This window comes from Arachis stenosperma, chromosome 5, assembly GCF_014773155.1.
Source record: "Arachis stenosperma cultivar V10309 chromosome 5, arast.V10309.gnm1.PFL2, whole genome shotgun sequence".
In the NCBI taxonomy this organism is placed as follows: domain Eukaryota; kingdom Viridiplantae; phylum Streptophyta; class Magnoliopsida; order Fabales; family Fabaceae; genus Arachis; species Arachis stenosperma.
In genome coordinates, this window is record NC_080381.1 from 123,905,613 (window position 1) to 123,927,982 (window position 22,370).

Consider the following 22,370-nt stretch of genomic DNA (forward strand, 5'->3'; position numbering starts at 1 on the left):
TTCCCTCAAACACGCAAGTGCACCAAGCAGAAATAAAAAAAGCACTACACAAATGACAAGGAAAGATAAAGAAGAACTAACCTTTTTTGTAGAATCAAAGAGAAGCAGTCACGACGAAAGAAGCAACGAAGCATCTGAGAACAGAAGACCGAAGGGAGTTTTTGAGTGAAAAAGCAAAAGATCAAGGAAAGAAACTTCGAAGAGAAGACGAAAGAAAACAAAGAAAGAAGAGGGAAAAGTATTTATAACAGACTAGGGGCACAACAGTAAAACGACGCAATCATTAAAAAAACGCGCCGTTACCAATGTAACTGCCCCCACGAGTAAATGCAAAATCCCAAACGGACGCGAAGTTTGATTAGACGCGACGCCTTAGAAATTCAAATCAAGTCGGTTTTAAACTAAAATCGCTTCGTTTTCCGACTTGAACGAACCCGAGTTCAATTAATACTCGAATCCAACTCACAGCTAAGAGATCGGACTCGAGTAGGGGCACTGTTCATGCCCTAGCCCAATATTTTGGTCCAGGCCCAAGTAAGCCAAAAAGGCCCAATTTGAAGGTTGGCCTTTACCTGAAGAGGTCGGGTTCGGCATAAGCCCCTCCCCAAAGAGGTCGGACTCAGATTGAGCTGGCAGATAACACCTATTCAAATAAGTAACTGCCCTCTAAAATCTCTCATCCACTTCTAGTGAGGATATCCCAACAACCCTAAGATAAAGGGACGTTTATCCACCTTCAGAAGTGGAATTACTTCAACAGTGGTTATTGGATCATCACCTATAAATACACTGACACACTCAGGTAAAGCTAAGTCAAATACATTCTAAACCTGCTTACCCTATTGCTAACTTAGGCATCGGAGTGTCTTTGCAGGTACCACCCCCATCTCTTGGAACACACAACTCGGACAGCGACTCCTTGACGCATATCAAGTCGGAGACCACCCCACTGATCGAGCGCTTGGGCCTCACGTTCCAAGCCCAATCCATCTATCTCAGGTTATCCTCGTAACAACTCCCATATTTATATTTTCGTGCACAATTATACTACCTTATATAAATTATCAAATATTCCACAATACTTTAAATTTCTGCAAAATTTCAAGTGAAAGATCATTTCAGTACAAGTGAATGTTTGAAGTCAATTCTTTTCTATTGTTATTATTTCTTTTGCCTATTTTTTTTCTAGTTTATTTTTTGTATTTGTATTATTTTTTGTTATTTCGTGCATGTTTAAACAATTTCTTATTTTAGATTTTTTAGTGACATTGTTTAAATCTGTTTGATCTCATTTTAATTATCGTTCTTGTTTAGTCTTTGTTTATATATACTTATATTATCATTAATTCAAGAATTCTATTAGTACATTATTTGGCAAGTCAATTAAGTTCCTGATCGAATTTACTTTTTTTTAGAAGAATCGTATCTCCTTTTCGAATTGAGATTATCGATACTTGAATCGATACTTATGTCCAAATAGGACTAAAATCAAGCAAACAGTAATAAATTCTTTTATGCCAGTTACTGGAAGTACATGGAATAGTAAGAAAAGATTGTCTATATTGTAATGGGATAGTTAGATGGGACAAAATCTTTAAACCAAGTAGAAGATAGCATATATAGAAACAATATAGTTATTTATTTTCATACCTTATAGTTTCCGAATGAAGCGAAATTGACAAATTGTACAGGAGGCAGAAACAATATAGTGTATATATATATATTTTTTGATAGTTATATAGTGTATATATTTGATAAGACTTTATTTCCAAATGGGTCTACCTTAGAGTATACATAGGCAACTTGTGATGATTTAAGTCCAGGTAACTATCATGAAAATATGAAATGGCAAAACAAATATAGTCTAGGCATGATGTTTAATTATGTTTTGTTGATTGAGACAAGAACTATACTATAAAGAATCAAGGAATTGAAAGAGATTATCAGTTCGACTTTGGATCATGGGATACAGTGAATTTGTAGTGAAAAATGATCATATTGACAAAAAGTGTAGTCTTGCAACATTATACAACAATATATTTTTATTATATAAAAATTAATATCTAAATTATTTTATATTGTGTTTAAACCCTTTTTTTTTCTAACGATGTGATGTTAACAATTTTGCTTACTTGAAAAATTTAAAAATTAACTAATTATTTTTTAGTAAAAAATTTAAAAAATTCTTATATATTATTATTCAATTAAACTATAAAATACTAATTAAATACAATAAATATATATTATTATTATTATTATTATTATTATTAATAATAATAATAATAATAATAATAATAATAATAATAATTTTCAGTTACAAATATTAAAATTCTAAGACTTATATATATTAATAGTTTAATACTCTTACTACTATATTATTTGGTTTACTTACGCATACTACATAAGATTCTACTACTCTTTATTTTTTAATCTCTCATACCAATTAATGAAAATTCTTTTAAGCAAGTTTAAATTTACCACATTTTCTTACTAAATACATTCAAATATAACATAATTATAAAATTAATTTATAATTTTATATTTATATTTTTTGTATTTTTTTTATTCTCATTTATTATTTTAAACCCAAGTAAGTTCAAATTTAGCACATCTCCTTATTAAATATACTCTATATCATGATTATCAAATTAATTTATATTTTTGGTGTTTCTCATTCTCATTCATCTTTTTAAATTTTTTCATTTAATTATTTGCAATCCAAAGAACACCATGTAAAAAGACAAAGTATGACAACTAAAGCAAATATAAAAATAAAAACAACAAATAAAGATATATTTTTGTATAACTCTAATATAAAAGGTCTATGTCTTTTTCTAAAATAAATAAACTTAAATTTTTAAAATAATAAATTATATTTTAATTTATATTATATTTAAGTTGAATAATTATATAGAATTATATACAAATTATCAAATAAATATTCTGTAAAATATTTTTAATGTAAAATAATTCAAATTTAATATTAGTTTATATATTTTCTCATCAATATTTAAATAATATAATATTTATTAAAATACAATATATAGTATAATTAATTTATCTATCTGCAAGTCTCGCTCTAATATATATATAGTTTGGTCATAGAAAAAGTCTACGGACCGGCACTTTTATTAGAATCTGGCCAGCACTTAACCAGCAAAAGAAAATTGAGTAATTTTATACCATTAGATGTAATTTCACACCATTAAAAATATTAATAATAATTACTTAATGTCTACAAATTACAAAATCTGTTAGTCCATAACACTCCTCTTTGGCCATATATATACATCCATTGATGAAGATCAAAACAGTGATTTATATCGAAAGGATGAGAAATGTGGTGTTTGTGCCTTTGTTGGCAATAACAAACAAAGCTACTTAATACTAATACAAACTAAAGATCTATAGTGGGTTGTGAGACATTTATCTACAAAATAGATTGATAGCCCTAATAAACAAGACAAGATTAAGGGATCATAGCCCACTAATATCTTTAAAACTAATAATCAAGAAAAACAAGTTAGGGAAAAAGATAGTCGTATCAATAGAAAATTTTTCTTGTTAATTTACTTTGGTTAATTTTTCTCGGAATTACTCTGCTCTGATATTCTCTTTCCTCCAAGGAGCACTGACTCTACATTCTTTTGCTTCAACATCTCCTCAGCCATCTCAGTTAATATTTTTACATTGGTGGAACTTGTATCTATATCCAAGTTGGGTACACTTAGTCCAATACTTGATCCATTTGCCTGTTCATAAGAACTGTTTAGAACAATTTTTTTAATTTAACATGTACCAGTAAATATTCTTAAAGGAGAGATAGTGTCATTAAAGTGGTGTTAATTTTAGTAAGGGTTAGAACCTAGAAGTTGTTTGCTATATGCACAGTGAGCTCTATAAAGAGTAAAAGGGCAAAAACAATTGAAGGATTAGATGCACACACATAATTAAACAGAAATAAAAGCAAAAAATTTCAAGTGACGATAGCTGCTTAGAACCAACTTGAATAGGCTTTTCAGTCAAGGCCTTCTTAAAGGACTCTCCTTGAAGCATTTAATGCTTTTGCTATAAAAAATACTACCCTTTGGTCCTACAACTTTAAACGTGCATTCATGATTCATCCCATTTCATCAGAGGGACTAAGCACATTTTATTGCATGAAGACCAAGCTTTCCCTATTATTGATACATTCTTATAGGACAAAATGTATTGGAAATTACCAGCAATAGATATCCCCTTTACTCATAAAAAGTCCAAATCCAGCTATCCAAACCTGATCCTATCAACTTGCAAAATATAGACAAGGCAAAAATCATTTACCGAGACCCCATTCTCCTGCCATTCATCTGGTGTGAAATTGACTCAATTTAATGCCCTTTTTAAGGTTTACGAAATTAACATGAGTTAGGTAACTCAAGAATGAACCAGTTAGTCCTAAACTTACGGGCAAATAGCAGTTCTGCTGTTGGCATTCTGAACAAAGAAACAAAATCCAACAATTCTCCACCACAGCACCACACAAGAAGACAACCGACCTTTCAACGGTAAACAAGAAAACATCTCATTTCCTAAGCAAACCAAAAACAATATGCCACCGTTCCTTGTGTGGTTCCTCCCAAAATCATGCGCACCACCAACACTCGGGGGATAAAATTATAAAAACTAAATAAATGGATCAACTCTTCTCATTTCAACCATAGTATTTCATTTATTATATTCTCATGATTATGAAATGAACAAAATTGCTTCAACCGTGCATCACTATACCATAAACATCCGTAACTTAATAATCACCATGTTTGCATAGAATTAGGTCATTTCAGGCAAAACAAACATGTAAAATTGTAATGTAGCAAAGACTTGAGGCTTTAAAAATTAAAATGGTAGTCTAAACTCTAAAGTGAATAATAACTAGTTTGACTAAAGCTAGAATACCAAGAAACTTAACTGAATTCTCATACAGCTACGGTTCCAATTTAACAACCAAAACATAGGAATACATAAGATAAATACAGTAAAAAAATGTAACAAAGATAATAATAATCTCTTAAGCAATCATGGCCTAGTTCAATCAACTCTCCGATCAAGGAAGTTATTGTGGTGGCAAAACTAAGCTGTCATGGTAAAGAAAAAAGATCCGAAAATTTGTTTTGGAGCATATAGGAAAGTGATGGGCGTCACTTGAGCTATCGATCAGAGGAAAATATAACAGGCCAGAATCAGATTTATGCAGAACCAATCTTCTATCAGGAAGCATTAGCAAAAGGACATCATGTTCCGAGATGGAGAAGGGTGTTAAAGGATTATTGTACTTGTGACGCCAGAGTTTCACGCGCGAGATCATCATCCAGGATTCCGTTACTCCATAATCCTTCATCATCCACACGTCGAAGACAGTATTATTATGATCTATAGTAAAACAAAGGCAGTTCCTTAAGACTTGCAGCTCTGGATCACAAGTATTGTCGCCGCCGCCACTCAGACGAGGCAACGGCACTTGGCCAAAAGTTTCATTTGCCAAGTCAAAGGAAAGAATTACCCACTTCCTCTCATTAGCAGCAGAACCAGTCAGCTTTGCCATCCAATTGAGAGTGCCGGTGCCACTCACGAATTTCCCAATGGACCCTGACAAACCAACGGCAGGAGAAGGGAATTTGGGACCGATAGTCGAAGAATTTGCACCAAATGTACAAATTACGGTCAAATCTTGTCCTTCCACTGTTACAAGCTTGTATTTGTCATGCACGTGATCATAGCCAAAACCATAATAAGTGAAACAGTTAAACTCAATTCGAAACCATTGGGATGCGGATCCAGTGCAAGGGTTCCACAGGCGGAGACAACAACTCTGAAGATGATGCAAGCACACCAAACCATTGCAGGAGCCTCTAACAACGAGCGCACCAACACGACAGCCCATATCGAAGCTAACGACCTTGGTAGTGGCTGATGGGCTATTGAACAGCGGTTGCAGGGGCAAGAATCCAACTCGGCAGTGGTGGTAGAGGCGATTGTAATATACCAAACGCGACGTTAGATCCCGGTCCGCCGATGAGCGTTGACGAAAGTTGTCCATGGCGAATTGGGGGCTAGAGATTAGGGTTCTCCAAGACTTACACACACACTTGAATTGAAGAAGGGCCCTCACAGGAAGCATCAGCAGGATTTCGACCAGGATGTCGTCTGGCAGCACCGGCAGAGTTGGACAAAGGGGATTGCGGTCCTTGGCCGTGCTTCCGACCAGGTTGCACCCCTCAACAACTCGATCACGAGGAGGGCTCATCAATCCCTCCGCCGCAAAACCCTACTTCTCTCGCTCGAAATGAGAAAAACGCGATAAGGAGAGGTCGAGCCAACCTCTTTTTATTTTTAATTTTAGAAAAAAAGGATAAATAGGTGATTAATTTTTTGATATATGAATATTTAAATCTTTGAAAATTTAATTTTTATTTTTTTTTTAAATTTAGATATATTAATCTTTCATGTTTACTTAGGTTTATTAAGTGCATGTTTGGGCGCCATTATTTTGTTAAAAAAAAAAAAAGATCTTTTTTTATTTTTTAACGTGTTTGACAAATTTCTAATAGTAAAAGTAAAAGCACTAGTAAAATAAAAAAAAGATCTTTTTTGAGAAGCTGTAATTTACATCTTTTTTTAAAAGATCTTTTTTTCTTAAAAAAAAGATGTTTTTCATGTAATAAATAAACAAAAAAGTACTTTTATATTGTTATACCCAAACATAATTGATAGATAAAAAGACCTTTTTACATGAGATATCCAAACATAAAATTACTTTTACTTCTCTATAAAATCTTTTAAAAAATCTTTTCTTAGAAGCTCACCCAAACAAGCCCAAATTCAACGAAAAAATTAAACGTGATTCTTGTTGTTGCCTGGTTGATACAGATGCAGATATGAGAGAGTTTTTAAAATTAGATTCAAGGATTGATGTGTCTAGATTTTGAAAAGATCAGGAATTTAAATGTATTTTTAAATCTTTTGAACTGGAGAACAAAAAGTTAAAGATCGATTTGTCATTTTTTTAAAATTAAAATTTGAAAAAATTAAAGTAGTGAATTTTTTTAGGTTTAATTATTTTGTTAATCTCTATAGTTTTGTAAAATTTTTAATTAGGTCCTTATACTTTTTTTTCCTTTTAATTGGGTTTTTGTACCAATTTTTTTTTAATTAGGTCTCTCCTGACAGTAATTGACTTAATTATATAAGAATTTAACTAAAAAAATAAAATTAGTGCAGAAACTCAAATAAAAAAAATATAAGAACCTAATTTAAAAAATAAATTAGTGTAAGAACTTAATTAAAAAAAAATATAAGAACTTAATTAAAAATTTTATAAAACTATAAAGATTAATAGAATAATTAATTTTTTTTATAAAAAAATTATTTTTAAATTAATTAGCTCTAATTTACTACCTTTTTAGTTAATTTCTTAGCGGAAGTTAATTTTATAATGTGGTGATGAACTTCCTTACACAAATGCAATTTTCTTTTCACGTTTAATCAACCTCAAATTCTCTTTCGAAATTAAATACAAGAAAAAAGTAATTGTTTTTTTTATATATATATACGCATATAGATATAAATATTATATATAGAAACATTACCAAGTAACTAATTATTTTTTTTAATAATTTTCTTATAAAAATTATATTTTGTCTAACATAATGCCTCCCAAAATTTTTTCACTTGAAGTCATACAATGATTGAAAGTGAAAAATTTTGTTGTTTATAATAATAAAAGAAGTATATACAAACGGATGTTTATTTATTTATTTATTTTTAAATTGGCTAAACAAAAGTAAAATAACTCAGTACTCTTATCTTCTTGTAATACATGTGAGAGAGAGAATACGTTAGTGTTAAGCTTCTTCTTTAACTCTGTGCCTCTCACTCTCCCCAATTTCATCTACTATGGTGGGCTTTCTCTGTTCACAAAGATTTGATTATACTTAATTCTTCTAATATTTTGGGCAAGAACTTCTTCCACTCCTCCATCTTCATTCCAGAAAATCAATTTTTGATGTAAAGTGGATGGAATAGCACCCATTTCATGAATCCAGTCACGTCCCAAAAGCAAGTTAAAATCAGCCTTTGAAGGAACCACAACAAATAGAGTCGGCCTATTGACAGAATCAACCTCAATTGACAGCAGAACCACACCTCTAACAGAAGAAGTCCTTCTATTAAAATCTGTTACCCCAATGCTACTTTTAATCAGATCTTTTTCAATTTTTTCAAGCCTTCCCATCGTTCTTTCAGGCATGAGATTAACAGCAGCTCTCCCGTCAACCAAAATCTTATTGACTATCATTCCATCAACACGAGCCTTGATATGCAGTGGACGCAAGTGTTCCTTATCTTTTCAGTAGGCTTCTCAAATAATCCTCCACCACACATATTGTTATCTAGCAATAAGCATTCCCTTCCAGGAAATACATCATAACAATCATCTTCTAATGACTCTACTTCCTGGACTTGACTATACTTCTCAGGCAATATTGACACCACAACTATAGGTTGCTTAACACCAAATATTGCTTCTAAGCTGTCATCAAAACCAGTGTCAAAATTATCAGTAATTAAATCTTCATCTTTTTCTCCCTATTTTCAACCGTTACCTTCTTCCCAGCAAGATTCTTCTTTATATTTTTATTGCATTTAGGGTGATTAGAAGAATTATCTGTTTCTGCAGACTTGGCCATGGTTGGCAAAGGAGGAAAATCTACCCCGTGTCCCTTATATGGATTCAAAGGAACATAGTCAAGTATATTCTCTTTTTGCTCAAAAGTTGTAAAAGGAGAATATTTTGGAATATTTTGACAATTTGGCCAAGGAGAATAATTAGGAACCTGCTGCATGTTAGGATTATAACAAGAATAAATTGGCTTTGAGAGAATAGGCACATTTTTTGGAATATATATACCACCTCCGTCTTGTGCATGATTCATGTTCCATAACTGAGACTCGTAGTACCTGGGCTTAAAAGGTCTAGGCTTCACCCGTTTGTTTTTTTCTCTTGCAAAAGCAGTAGGTTGATTCTGCATATTTCTCACATTCTAGACCCATTTATGCTATGGGTTTAACTCACACAGAACAAAACCTAGTGAGAAAAGTTCTTAGAAATCTCACAAAGGAATGAGAAACAAAAGTCACTGTCTTAAATAAAAAATTGAATCAAAAGAAACCACACACACTAGCCAAGACTCAAAGAAAAAGGAAATAGCCTTTAAATAAAAAATTGAATCAAAAGAAAGTGATTCTAGTAATAATTTTTCAGATGATGAACTTGTGTTTTTTGCTAGGAGACTTAGAAGGCTAATGAGAAAAAAAGATAAGCACAAGGACTCAAGTTCAAAGGAGTACAAGAAGGACATTATCAAAGTGATTTGTCACAACTGCAAGGAGGTTGGGCATCTCAAGTACAACTGTTCGAAACTCAAAAAGGAGTATAAAGGAAATAAAAAAAAGAAGAGAGTTCTCATGACATTTTGGGAAGATCTTGAGAACGATTCGGATGAGGAAGAAGACTCCAAATGCGAAGCTCAAATCTGCTTCATGGCTGGTAAGGATCAACTTGATGAGGTAAATTATTATGACTTATCTATAGATGATTTACATGTTATCATAGATGATCTCACCCTCAATTCTGAAAAATTACTGAACAAATATAACAATTGCAAGTCTGAAAAAGAAATGTTGAAAGTTGAAAATAATTTTTTGAGAGAAAAGTGAAGAAAATCGAATGTGCTTTGGATATTATTGAAGAAAATAGATTTCTGAAATCTGAACTTGAAAAACTAAAAGGAAAGCACATTATGGATCCTTCTAAAGAGCTTATTGCTGAAAATGAAAGATTAAATAAAATGGTTAAAATATTGAATAGTGATTTAGCAAAATTTGCTCAAAGTTCTAACAACTTAGATAAATTACTTGCAAATCAAAGACCATTGTTTGAAAAATCTGGGTTAGGATATGTGACAAAAGATAATGTAGTTTTTGATAATTCTTCAACAAAATTTATAGCCTCTTCTTCAAAAACAAAATCCATCATAAATAAATCTGGCCTGGGACATGTTCCCACCTATGAAGAGGAATTTGAAAAATATTGTTTTGATGAAACTATATCATCTTCAAGGACCGAACCTACATCAAACAAGTCGGGTCTGGGCTATGTATCAAAAAATGAGGTTGTTTTCAAAACTCCACAGTTTCACAAAAGAACCTCTTTTTGAAGAAGCCCATATGCTTTCAAAAATTCTGATTCGAATGATCTTGCAAAAAGAAACAAAGTCAACAAAAATATATTTGTCAAGAGAAACAACCATTCTTCAAAAATAAGAAAACCTCAACCTTTTAATCATTTCCAGCATAAAAATTTAAATCACTTTCAGCAACATGCATCAAAAAATGATTGCCTTAATTGTAAGAAAACAGGTCATTCTTACTTACAATGCTTCATTGAAAAAAGAAAAGTAGGAAACCAAACTTACAATGTTGTTTGTATGACTTTAATGCACTTGGACAACTAAGGTGAATTAACTTCAAATGATCTAAATTAATTTGGATACCTAAGATTGATTGAAATCTTATGCAGATTTGCCTAGCATCTAAGAAAAAGAAAGATATGTGGTACTTGGATAGTGGGTGTTCTAGGCACATGACTAGAATGTCAACTTTCTTCATCAAACTAAACAAGTATGATGGAGGTTTTGTGACATTTGGAGATGATGAAAAAAGTAAAATTGTTGCTATTAGAAAAGTAGGTAACAATCACTCTACTTTCATTGATGATGTCTTTTTTGTTAATGGTTTAAGGCATAATCTTTTGAACATAAGTCAATTGTGTGATTTGGATTATTTGGTGATTTTTAAAAGATTGAAATGCTATGTTGTGAATGAAAAGACCAACGATGTATTGTTTATAACTAAGCGTTGTGATAATGTGTATGGACTTACACTAGATGAACTAAAAGATCAAAATATAGCTTGTTTTTACTCTAAAGAATCTGAAAAGTGGATATGGCACAAGAGATTAGGTCATGCTAGTATGTTTCAAATAAACAAGCTTGTCAAGAAAGGATTAGTAAGAGGTCTTCATTTGATAAAATTTGACAAAGGCATCACTGTGATACTTGTCAAATGAAAAAATAAACAAAGAGTTCATTTAAATCAAAGGAAGACATATTTACTAAAAGATCACTTGAATTGCTACATATTGATTTATTTGGTCCAACAAGAACTCAAAACTTAGGTGGTAAACATTATGGGTTAGTGATTATGGATGACTGCACAAGGTTTGGTTGGATTTTATTTCTTTCACACAAAAATGAAGCATTTTTTGGCTTTTGAAATATTTAGCAAGAAAATTTAAAATGAAAAGAATTTAAAGATAGCTTCAATAAGTGACCATGGAACCGAATTTCAAAATCAATCTTTTGAATCCTTTTGTGAGAAATTTGGAATATCACAAAATTTCTTTTATCCAAAAACACCACAACAAAATGGTGTTATTGAAAGAAGAAACAGGGGTATTCAAGAAATGGCAAGAGCTATGCTTTGTGAAAGCAATGTTCCAAAATTCTTTGGGCTAAAACTGTTAACACAGCTTGTCATATTTTGAATAGAACAATCATAAGAAAATTTTTAAAGAAAACTCCTTATGAACTTTGGAAAGGTCACCCACTAAACTTGAACTATTTACATATCTTTGGATGCAAGTGTTTTGTCTTAAATAATAAAGAAAACTTGGGTAAATTTGATCCAAAGACATATGAATGTTTATTTGTAGGATATTCCATAACTAGTAAAGGCTATAGAGTTTATCATCAAGATGTTAGAATTATAGAGGAGTCCATACATGTTATCTTTTGTGACACTAACTTGGTTCAAAGTATTTTGAAAGATTGTGATGCAGGAAATCAAGTGCAAGACGAAGAAGAAGAAACCCAAAATCAAGAGAAAGAAAGTTTTGGGCCAGCTGTATCAGAAATTGTTGTTGCAGAAAATTCTGCAGGAGACAATTCTATTTTGTCTCATGAAACTGGCGAAAATTCTGAAAACCCATGTTCCTTGAATCCATCAATGACTGAATCTGCCTCTAAGTCCACAAGACCTCATGACTGGAGATTTTTAAAGAACTACCCAGAGAAATTTGTCATTGGGGACGTCTCACAAAATTGCTTTAATTCATCCAAGCTGTTGTTTTCTCCTTATTGCATGTGGCAAATGAAATTTCATCTCGAAGAGATAGCAGCGACGATAGAAATGTCAATGCCTTTGTTCAAAGGAGGTAGCATGTTGTTTTACCTTTTGGTTCATTATTTCTTTCTTTCTTTTGCTTTAGACATAGCAAACAATAAATAAGTTAGGAAAAGTACTAATTCAGCTTTTTTGTACTGCATAATTTTTAGATTTTTATTATTTATATGAAAACAAGTTTTCTTTTCATTTTGTATTTCTATAATGCTAATCATATTTAAGTGATACACTGACTGTTTCACAATTATTTTGCAGATAGATACCTATAACTCGTTTTATTATGACCAATTTATACCTATTCTCTAAATAGGCAAAAAATTTGGGCCGAAAACTGGCCTGGATGGTATGCTGGACTAATTTTATCATGTCACAGTGACATGTATTTATCTCAATCATGTTTAATAATTTATAGTGGTTTCCTTAATATTTTTGTCTTTTGTATGTTGTTATTGTAATTGGAGAACTAGCTTACCTAGTGACCACTTTTCAGTTCCATAAGATTGATAAAGGGAGGGAGCATGCAAAGTTTATGCATTTTCCAAGAAAGTTTATTGAGTTTGGTAATTCTGCAACATAAACTATTTTTTCCTTTTCAATAATCAGTCTTTTATTTCTCATTTCCCCTGTCATGTATGTATTGTACTTAATCTGATAAATGTTGCTTACAATCATTTTGTAATAACTAAGTGATAACCTGTTCTAATAATAATAACAACCAAGAGTTCTCAAACTCTCTTGTTAACCTGTACAGTCCTACAAATTTAGAAGATTAGTTTCATAGATTCATTCAAGAGTACACTCTTTAGTGGATACTAATTTTCCTTTTCTTTAGCTGCCGTTTGGCAAGAGATTTCTGATGAAATTGACAGAGAAACTAGTCACTCTAAGGGCATTTCTTCTGTTCCTATCCATCTTAGTATCTATTCCCCTCATGGTAAGACAAGATTTATAGAACATACTTAGTAGCAATCATTTTCTTTTCAGCAGTAACATTATCATGCATCTTTCATATATTTTCAAGTTTAAAAGATTCGTTTCATCCATTTAATTTGGTGATTTTGGCAGCTTTTATTCTAACAATGGTTGATCTTCCTGGACTTAAAAAAGTCACCGTTGGTGAGTTCCAAAACTTGAATTTTTCTTAAAACCATTAAGACCAGATTTCTAGCATATAGTATGAAAAAAAAGAAACGCTTATAGTAATCACTAAATTTTAATCGGGTTATTGTAGAGGGTCAATCAGATAGCATTGTGCAAGACATTCTACCAAGTACTCCCTCCTGAAGGAATGGAGAATTAACTTGCTTATTACATTTAAATCTGCGTGATTGAACTATGCTAGATAATTTTGAATTTTTTTAGGATGTATGCAACATGCTTCTTAATTTGTAATCTATTCATAAATATCTATTTTTCTTCTTGTTTTGAATACTAAGATGCCTTGAAATTTTTCTATATTGTGAATTTTATAATGGACAAAAGGTTCTTTTCGTACTTTTATATATTGCATACTTTTAGATTCTCAACCTAAAGAACAAAGTTAAAACTGATTATCCATAATCAAGTATATATATATATATATAAAAGAACTAACCTTAAATGGTTCATTATTGATTCGAAACTTAATCCTGGAATAAAATGCACCCAAATAGAAAAACCCCGGTCACAAGTAAAACCAAATTATGCATCAAACTTGCTTAGCTTATAACAAAGGAAATTATATAATTAATTAAAGGATCCAATAATTTGTACCCATAGTTCCATTCAGCATAGACATATGGACCGATCAACCTTCTTTACACTCATTGCTGCTATCATTTTAGTGTTGTTTCCGGTAACTGAAAGAACACACCAATCCCAACAATAATGGACTACTGCTATGTGCTTAGCCTATTGGTATATAAATAAACATAAAGAAAAAGATGCTTACAAATATAAAAAGTTGAAGAAAATGACAAAATTGACTTCAAGAATAAAAATCTCAGCTTTTCTTGTTATCTTATCTTTGAATTTTTAATTAGCACATATATAAAACAAGCTTTTAAATGCTTGCTATGATTTATTCTATGGCATTGCACTTTTGTCACGTGTATAAAACGTTAAAATGTCTTTGCATGCATAGTCTTTACTTCATGAAAAACAAAAGATAAGACATAACCATGCTATTTATAAATATAATATAATAATAATATAAACTTTAAGATAAGGTATGAACTAATGGATTTACATTTAATATACTATTTTATTTAGAATATTTCATTCACCATTTTTATATTTGGCTAATCAATCAGCAGTAATCATGATTTTTCAACTAAAAAAAATCTAAGATCCTTCATGTCCAAGCTATGAAGAAGGGTAGGTACTTCATGAAGCAACAATGTCTATGTACAAGAAGCTTCAACAGCAAGACTTTTAGTTACTCTTCTACATGGATCTCCAAATGTATCAATTGATACATTAATTTTTACAGCTGCTTAATCCAATGCAGGCCTGTGTATATAATCAAAGAAAACTATGAGTTGATTCAGCGTACGATTCGATACAAGGTGAAATGAAAAATAACTAACAAAGGTACCTAAGAAAATGTTATTTAAAGAAGCTCTGTGTGTATTACCTTCTTAACAATGTATAGAGCCTTGTTGCTGCTGCAGCTACCATGGTTGAAGTTTCCACAAGTCCCACTCGGCGTGCCAAAACTGGAGAATTTAATAGAAAAGATGATCTGCTTAGGATTAGGACACACTAGTGACAAAACTGGCCCTGATCTTCCTGATTCTGAGGGTAAGTTTGACTGTGGGTTCTACTGTCCAACACTGCCACTAGATTGACCTAAGTCTTCACCTTGAAGACCAATCTGCATTCACAAAGATATAGATTGTGTATCCTTCTAACAATGTATCTAGCTAGCTAGATACAACCAAGAATCAACAGTGACAGATAAAAGCAAACGGAGTGTAACCTGATATGATCGTTGCTGGGAGGAGAGATCAATAGTAGTTCCATTCTTCAACCCTTTCAATGTCACTGGCCCAGTGATCCTAGCACCCTATGTGTCAAAGAAAGATCCATAGTTCTGATTTGTATAAGAATCACATCAGCTTATATATATATAGCATGGAAATATTTTGACTTCTAGTTTCTAAATCACATAGGAGAAAAGATAACAAGGCCAATGCTTCAAAGAAACAAAATTTCCTCTATTAACTATGCTTATATAGTATATATATTCAAAAAAGAAGAAGAAAAAGAGGAATTACTTGAAGACCCACGGTTAAACTCAAGAGATCAAATTGTGTTCTTCCCAGCTACAAGTGTGATGAGGATATCCACGTTGACTTTAGCATTGCCACTGTTTCCATTTTTCACTCCCTGAAATTATACTTTCACTAGTATTATTTGAAAGAACGGAAGCCTTGGAGAAACGGTTGAGTTGTCTTCACGTGATCAGGTTCAAGCTGTAAAATCAGTCACTGATACAACTCACCTGCAAGCTTCCCATTTATGAAAGCATGAAGGGAATGTCCAAAGGATTCGATGTGAAGAACAGTTTGAGCACTAACATCATCTTCAAAATCAATGCTTCAAATAAAAACAAAAAAAAACAAAAAAAGGATCATAATGGATCATGCATAGATTTCAAATCAGATAGAAGAAAGCTTTTTCAACCATTGAGAGGCCTATATACCTTAATGAGTACCACAAATAGTCACTCTTATCAGCAGTGATATTTATTTGCTCTACTAATCCAAATTTTGAGAATGAATCATTCTTTGACCTCTACTTAGTCACCCAATTCTACATATATATGTTTTTCAAGAAGCTATCCACGCACTCCTGCACATATTTCGGCCAAAATGGAAACTTGTAATTTCTTAGCTTCTTCTTAATTATTAAAAACTTCCATTTAATTTGCTTCTACAGTTGTTTAATACAAAGGATATTGAAAATTTTAGTGTTTTCATATAAAAACTAATATGGCAACAAACGTGGAATTATCAAGAGAAGAGTAGGGAGAATGCCTGCGCTGAGAATGCTTGCTATAAGGAGACCGTGAAACTTGTCTAAAAATGAAACTACCGTACTGAACATGTGAGTTAGTGAAAAGTGAACATGTGTTTATCATTAAAATGTACTCAACCTGGTAGAGTCACAACCCCATTGGGAGTAGCCTATAACCATTAAATCTTTTTTTTTTTTGTAACTTATGAATAATATTAGAAGATACAATCAAAAGTTTAACAGATCTTAGAACCTCAAATAAAACTAAAAATATACGAACAACATACTTTTCTATCCTGATTAGATGCAGGGGATAAAGTCCTTAACAACCACACGCAAATAAATGCCACATTGTACATAAAACTAAGGGTTTTCTTGCATTTCTGTAAGTGATTATAGGCGGATAAATAGAAATAACATGCATACTACACTAATCCATAAATAGAAAAAAGGTTCTATTTACTACACAATAAACCAACTGAATGTGGAGTATGAGCTTCAGAATCGTAAAACTCAACACAAACATCAAGCCTAAATTTGTTGACCTATCTTGCTGCATACTTTCAGTTTAGCATAGTTGTTCTTATAATCTTATCATAATTTCCAAATGGTATGGGAGTCATACTAATTCATTGCTATTAGTTTCATCTTTTATTTTTTTTTTTTGTCTTTTTGGCTATTAGATTCCATTAACAATAAAACAAGAAATACAATTGACATGACATTTACATGGTGCTGTCAACCATATTGTCACCCTTTTAATTTAGTTAATTAAACCACATTGCCTATGGAGTGAAGTAAGAAATACATTTTACTTCAATATTTGGATATGTTTACAAAGGGTTTATTGAATCACCTTTTTAATTTAGTTAGTTAAACCACATTGTCTAATGCCTACCTTTCATGTTTGTTTCACAGTTAATATTGAAGTAAATCTTACTAGAAGAAAACTCATTTGGGATATTCTTGATGGCACTCAATAGCTCATTGTTGGAACCCTTAGCCTCCTTGCATCCAGGTCTATAAGACTATAACAAGAAACAAGCACAGCAAAATTATTATCCGATTTATCATCTTAGCTCTGAAAATTGGATCCATGAGGCTCCAACAACCCAATGTACCAATCAAATTAGAACTCAGCTTATCTAAATGCTTAGTCAAGCACTAAATAACTTTACCTAATGCTTTAAATAACTTGATTAGTACTCTTTATATTTAGTAATCTTTTAAAGGAAAACTGGCTCCAATTTAAAAAAGCTGGAGAACCTTCTATTATTATCAAGAATTCACTGTTCAAGACTTTATATAGACAATGAATTAATAGTATTAAGAGAGGATATATTTTACTTACCCTCCTTTAATTTGACAGATCAAACATTATATTCTGATTTTGTAAAGTAGTAACTTGGAAGAGTCTTATTTGGAAATGAAGAAAGTGGTTCTCATGTTAAAAGTGGTGGAGATATGAATGCCTTGAAAAGAAAGGTAGCTTTCAAGGTCTACTCATAGACAATATATTAAGGATGACATGGATCTCTTGCTTTACAGTTATCAGTAAAAAATCTATTGTTGACATTTAGAACTTTTATCTAGGTTTGAATAGGTACCTTTCTTCTATTATTTATTTAACTTGAATTTTGTTTAGGATAATTGGAGTTCACCTCCATGACATTTTCTCCATACCATGTGTACTTTAACCTTGACTTGGAAATTAGTTCCTAACAGATAATCATGGTACATACCAATTAAGAGCTTTTAAAATCGTAGTCCTTACTCCTTAAGTATTTAGAAGATAATCTCTCTCACTCAATATCAAAGTTTGGTCTCAATTATATGATTTTTATTTATATACTAATTCTGTTGTCACAATTAGTAGTTTTGTGTTAACCTCAATCATAGCAGTTCACTAGTCTTGCAATAAACTTTTATGCTATTAATATTGATTGGTGATTAAGGTTGTAATGATTAGTTGTTATAATTGTCATGCAATCAAATTCATAAGCTCTTAATTGCGACATGTATTGCTTGGGTTTTTCAATTTTTGTTTGGTTTGCAAGACCGTTTTCTATTTTATTTTTAGTGTTCAATTTTCATAATTTTCAAAGAAAGAGGCGTAAATAGAGAAAAAAAAAAAGAAATCCCATATTTGCAAAATCTTGGAAATGGAAAAAAGTTGGAAAAAAATAGAAAAAGAAAAGACAACGCAAAGAAGACCTAACATGGCATTCTGCATAATGGAATGTATAACTTTGGATGCTTTGTTAAAAGGGGCGGTGAAAATTCATGAGATAACTATGAAAGAAACCATTAAAAAAATGCTACTGGAGATTGTTTTAACAGATATTTAGAGAGAGCCTAATGGCATCTGTTTAGCCATGTTACTTGTCATGGTTTTTGTATATTTTTGTTGAGATCTATTTCAAGTTCTCATAGCAAACAAGGAATTTTCTGATACTTGACTCACATGCCAGAATTGTTGATCTCTTCTTTACTAAGTAGGCTGTTTGTTCAAATTTGTATGTGAAATATAAAAGTCTGTGTGGATTTTATGAACTTTGGTGTATGAATGTTCAGGATGATTATGAAAAATCATAGATTAAGAAAGTGTGCTAACAGGCTAACATAGAAATGATGAGCAATCGTAGATTCTTAAATTAAATGTGCAACATGCATATGTAAAATATCTAAGTGCATATAGGAGAACCCAACCAATATTGTTTTGAAGCATAAAATCCAGTGAGTATGGGTTCAACTAGAAACCAAATAAGTTGAGAAGAATTCTAGTGTCTCACAATTGATTCCGAAGGGGCCAAACACAAATCAAAGAGAAATAAGATCAGATAAACTCACATTAGAGAGCTTCAAGTCAATACCTACAAAGATAAGGAAAAATAAGTCGCACAGCAGAATTTACAGAACTATGATAATATTCAGCAAGAACAGAAATGTAATTTCAATTTGAGTTGATGTATCTTACCTTCTTTTATCAACTTCCCGAAGAACATTCCCCGCCATGTCATACTCATCTGTCTGAAAGCATGAATGATAGTTGCAGAAGTCACATCATTTGGTAAGCAACCATTGTGTTCCATTTCCGACAACAGGTTCAATGCTTCTTCACACAGTCCCTCTTTGCAGAGCCCATTGATCATAATATTGTATGTCGTCACATTTGGAGGACAGCCTTTAACAGAAAGATCTTGGAAAATCGCTCTTGCATCTGAAAGTCTTCCACCTTTGCATAGGCCATCAATAAGTATACTGTAAGTGCGTATATTTGGATCAATGCCACTCTTTTTCATTTGATTGAATAACATAAGTGCCTTGTCAAGTTGTTGGTTTTTGAACATCCCATCCAACAAGGAATTGTAAGCGACTACATTAGCAGGTTGACCTCTATCATGCATCTTGTCCAAAAGCTCCAAAGCACAAGAGATTCTCTTTGATTTGCACAAGCTATCAATAAGAGTGGTGTAAGTTACCGTGTTTGGAACCAAGTCCTTACGAAGCATTTCTTGAAAGAGACTCAAGGCTTCATCTAGCATTTTACTTTTGCAGAAGCCATTAATCATGATATTGTAACTTTGAACATCCGGAGAAATTCCCTCAGCAAGCATTTCAGAGAATAAATGAAAAGCATCAGTTACAAGGTTTTCCGTGCACAGGCTATCAATAATTGTGCTGTACATGACGACATTAGGAATAATCCCAAGCAGTGGTAGGGTCTTTCTCAACACTTGAATAGCAGCTGATCTGTATCCAGTGTTACAGAGTACCTTAATCAAGGTCCCATAAGTAACTTTATTAAACTGAAATCCTAGAGCCAGGACTCTATCATGAAAGTGTAGTGCTTTCTCAACATTACCAGAGAGACAGAGACCTTTCAGGATTGTTGTTAATGTTACCGTATCAGGTTGATAACCCATCGTGAGAATCTTGGCCAACCCAGAGAAAGCAAGCTTCATACGACCCATGCTGGAACAACAATTGATTAAGATGTTCAAAGTAAACAAGTCGGGAGCGATTCCCCTGGCTTGCAATTTCTGAACAAGGAGAATGGCGGTGGGGAAATCGTTCCTCTTGGCAAAAGCCCCCAAAATCATGTTAAAGGAGTTGATGGATGGAGAAGGACGCATAGAGATAGAGAGCAAGCGAGTGAAGAAATCAACATCTTTATCATGTGATTGAGACTGAGAGTGAGAGTGTAGGGATGAAGTTAAAGGGAAGCAAAGACGGAAAGCGGAGTGGGAAACAGAATAAGGAGAGTACCTTAACATGATTCGAGAGAGTGAGAATGAGAACAATGACAACATTCTTGCAATCAAGAGATGAATTCACAAACACAGAATTCAGAATTAATGCAGTGAGAATTAGAGAAATTGAAGAAGGTATGAAACAGGGAAATGATTATTGTGCATGAGAATTACATTGCAACACCCACCAGCTTTCTTTTTTTTTCTGGTTAACTACGGGGCCATGGGCCCAAAACAAAGAGAAACCTACACTACATCATAAATCCTTCGTGGAAGAAGGCTCCCCGTAACATCACAATTCAGAAGGTGAATAATCCCTGCAGGAGGACGCATAGAGAGCATGCAAGTGAAGGAATCAAAAGCTTCATCATGAGAGTGAGAGTGTAGGGACCATAGTTGTCAGAACCGAACCGGTGATCAAACCGGTCAGGTCATTGGGTCACTGGGTCACTGGTTCAACCAGTGGGTCACTGGTTGAACCGGTTAACCCGGTCCCACATAAGTAAAATGTATAAAATAGCTAAAAACTTAAAAATTAAAAGTTAAAAAACATATCTCCAATAATATTTTAATAAACATTAAATCTCAAATCCTAAAAATAAGTAGTAATACGAGAATAAACATAAAATTTAGTACTATTAGTCTATTACATGAACAACTCAGTTTAACATAATGAAAACAACAATTCATGGATTATATCCAAGGAGTAACTTCAAAGTCTGGAAATCTTTCTTCATCTGACAAATCTGGAGCTACATCCTGATTGGTTTCATTCTGATTTGCATTTTCCACAGAAGTATTATAAATGACTAACAATACACAACAACAATCCACTAACTACTAAGAAATAACAGCAACTAACAATTCACAATCAACAAACTGAACTACTGAAGTACTGAACAGAAATAAAACAGAAATCAAACATACCAAACATACGAAACATACAATCCATACCAAACATACCAAACATACCAAAGCCATCCTAAATTCATAATCAACCAGGGTCCAGGACTAAATGACTAACAATACACAACAACAATCCACTAACTACTAAGAAATAACAGCAACTAACAATTCACAATCAACAAACTGAACTACTGAAGTACTGAACAGAAATAAAACAGAAATCAAACATACCAAACATACCAAACAACAATTCTCATCTGCCCACATACCAAAATCAAACAGAAATCAAACTATATTCAAACATTCAAACATATGTGAACCACCAATTAAAAAATTAACTTCAAAGTTCAAACATATATGTAAACTATCAAACATGTTCTCATAATCTCATCTGCCCGCATACCATAATCATTAATCAATTAACTTCAAAAAATTAAAAAATTAAAAATACTAACCTGCACGGCTGCACGGCTGGACCTGGAGCGAGGAGCGACGAGCGTCGAGCAGAGAAGAGGGAGACTTGGAGCGAGGAGCGACGAGGAGGCGACTTCAATGTTCAATCTTTGATGGACGGGGTGAGTGGCGCACTGCTCTGGATGCGGTGGTGAGGTGAGTGCCGCGTGGTTGAAGGCTTGAAGCTGACGGGCCGACGGGGCGACGAAGTGGCTGAAAGCCTGAAGCTGAAGCAGAGTAGGCGAGTAGCAGGGGATTCCGGGATGGAGTCATGGCGCCATGGTGATGGTGATGGACTGATGGTGGTGGTCTCTCTCCTCAAACCGTTTGGGTATGGCCGTATGGGAGGGAACTTGCGAAGGGAAAGTGGGAAACAGAACAGGGGAAGGGGATGGACTGATGGAGGCTAGGGTTACATCATGAAACGCAGCAGCTCTGCGATTTTGTTTTGTTTTTTTTTTTTAAAGAAACGACGTC

At 32.9% G+C, this 22,370-nt stretch overlaps 2 protein-coding genes across 17 annotated transcripts; both read right to left on the minus strand.

Annotated features, from left to right (window-relative positions):
• Nucleotides 1-4,899: 4,899 nt before the first annotated feature.
• On the minus strand, nucleotides 4,900-6,350 carry LOC130979231 (F-box/kelch-repeat protein At3g23880-like). Its single transcript, XM_057902615.1, has one exon. The coding sequence runs from the start codon at nucleotides 6,284-6,286 to the stop codon at nucleotides 5,096-5,098; it is 1,191 nt and encodes a 396-aa protein (XP_057758598.1). The 5' UTR covers nucleotides 6,287-6,350; the 3' UTR covers nucleotides 4,900-5,095.
• Nucleotides 6,351-14,447: 8,097 nt separating this feature from the next.
• LOC130981384 (pentatricopeptide repeat-containing protein At1g62680, mitochondrial-like) lies at nucleotides 14,448-22,304 on the minus strand. 16 transcript variants are annotated; one of them, XM_057904980.1, is made up of 9 exons: nucleotides 21,896-22,304; nucleotides 19,259-21,308; nucleotides 19,132-19,154; nucleotides 15,968-16,116; nucleotides 15,767-15,861; nucleotides 15,540-15,651; nucleotides 15,242-15,328; nucleotides 14,897-15,136; nucleotides 14,448-14,772 (listed from the first exon to the last, which is right to left on the minus strand). In XM_057904980.1, exons 2-4 carry the CDS (start codon nucleotides 20,592-20,594, stop codon nucleotides 16,078-16,080), a joined length of 1,398 nt encoding a protein of 465 aa, XP_057760963.1. In that variant the 5' UTR covers nucleotides 20,595-21,308; nucleotides 21,896-22,304; the 3' UTR covers nucleotides 14,448-14,772; nucleotides 14,897-15,136; nucleotides 15,242-15,328; nucleotides 15,540-15,651; nucleotides 15,767-15,861; nucleotides 15,968-16,077. The 16 variants fall into 16 exon arrangements, 15 of the variants coding, with proteins under 15 accessions (XP_057760963.1, XP_057760964.1, XP_057760969.1 ...); XM_057904981.1 differs by having other exon boundaries at nucleotides 15,763-15,861; XM_057904986.1 differs by lacking the exons at nucleotides 15,968-16,116; nucleotides 19,132-19,154 and having other exon boundaries at nucleotides 19,259-20,471; nucleotides 20,551-21,308.
• Nucleotides 22,305-22,370: the final 66 nt, after the last annotated feature.

Coding starts and splice junctions, on each gene's coding strand:
- LOC130979231 (XM_057902615.1), bottom strand. CDS start 6,286: ATGAGCCCTCCTCGTGATCGAGTTGTTGAGGGGTGCAACCTGGTCGGA.
- LOC130981384 (XM_057904976.1), bottom strand. CDS start 20,594: ATGTTGTCATTGTTCTCATTCTCACTCTCTCGAATCATGTTAAGGTAC. Junction 15,862..19,258: donor CGGGAAGTTGATAAAAGAAG/GTAAGATACATC, acceptor TTTTATTTGAAG/CATTGATTTTGAAGATGATG.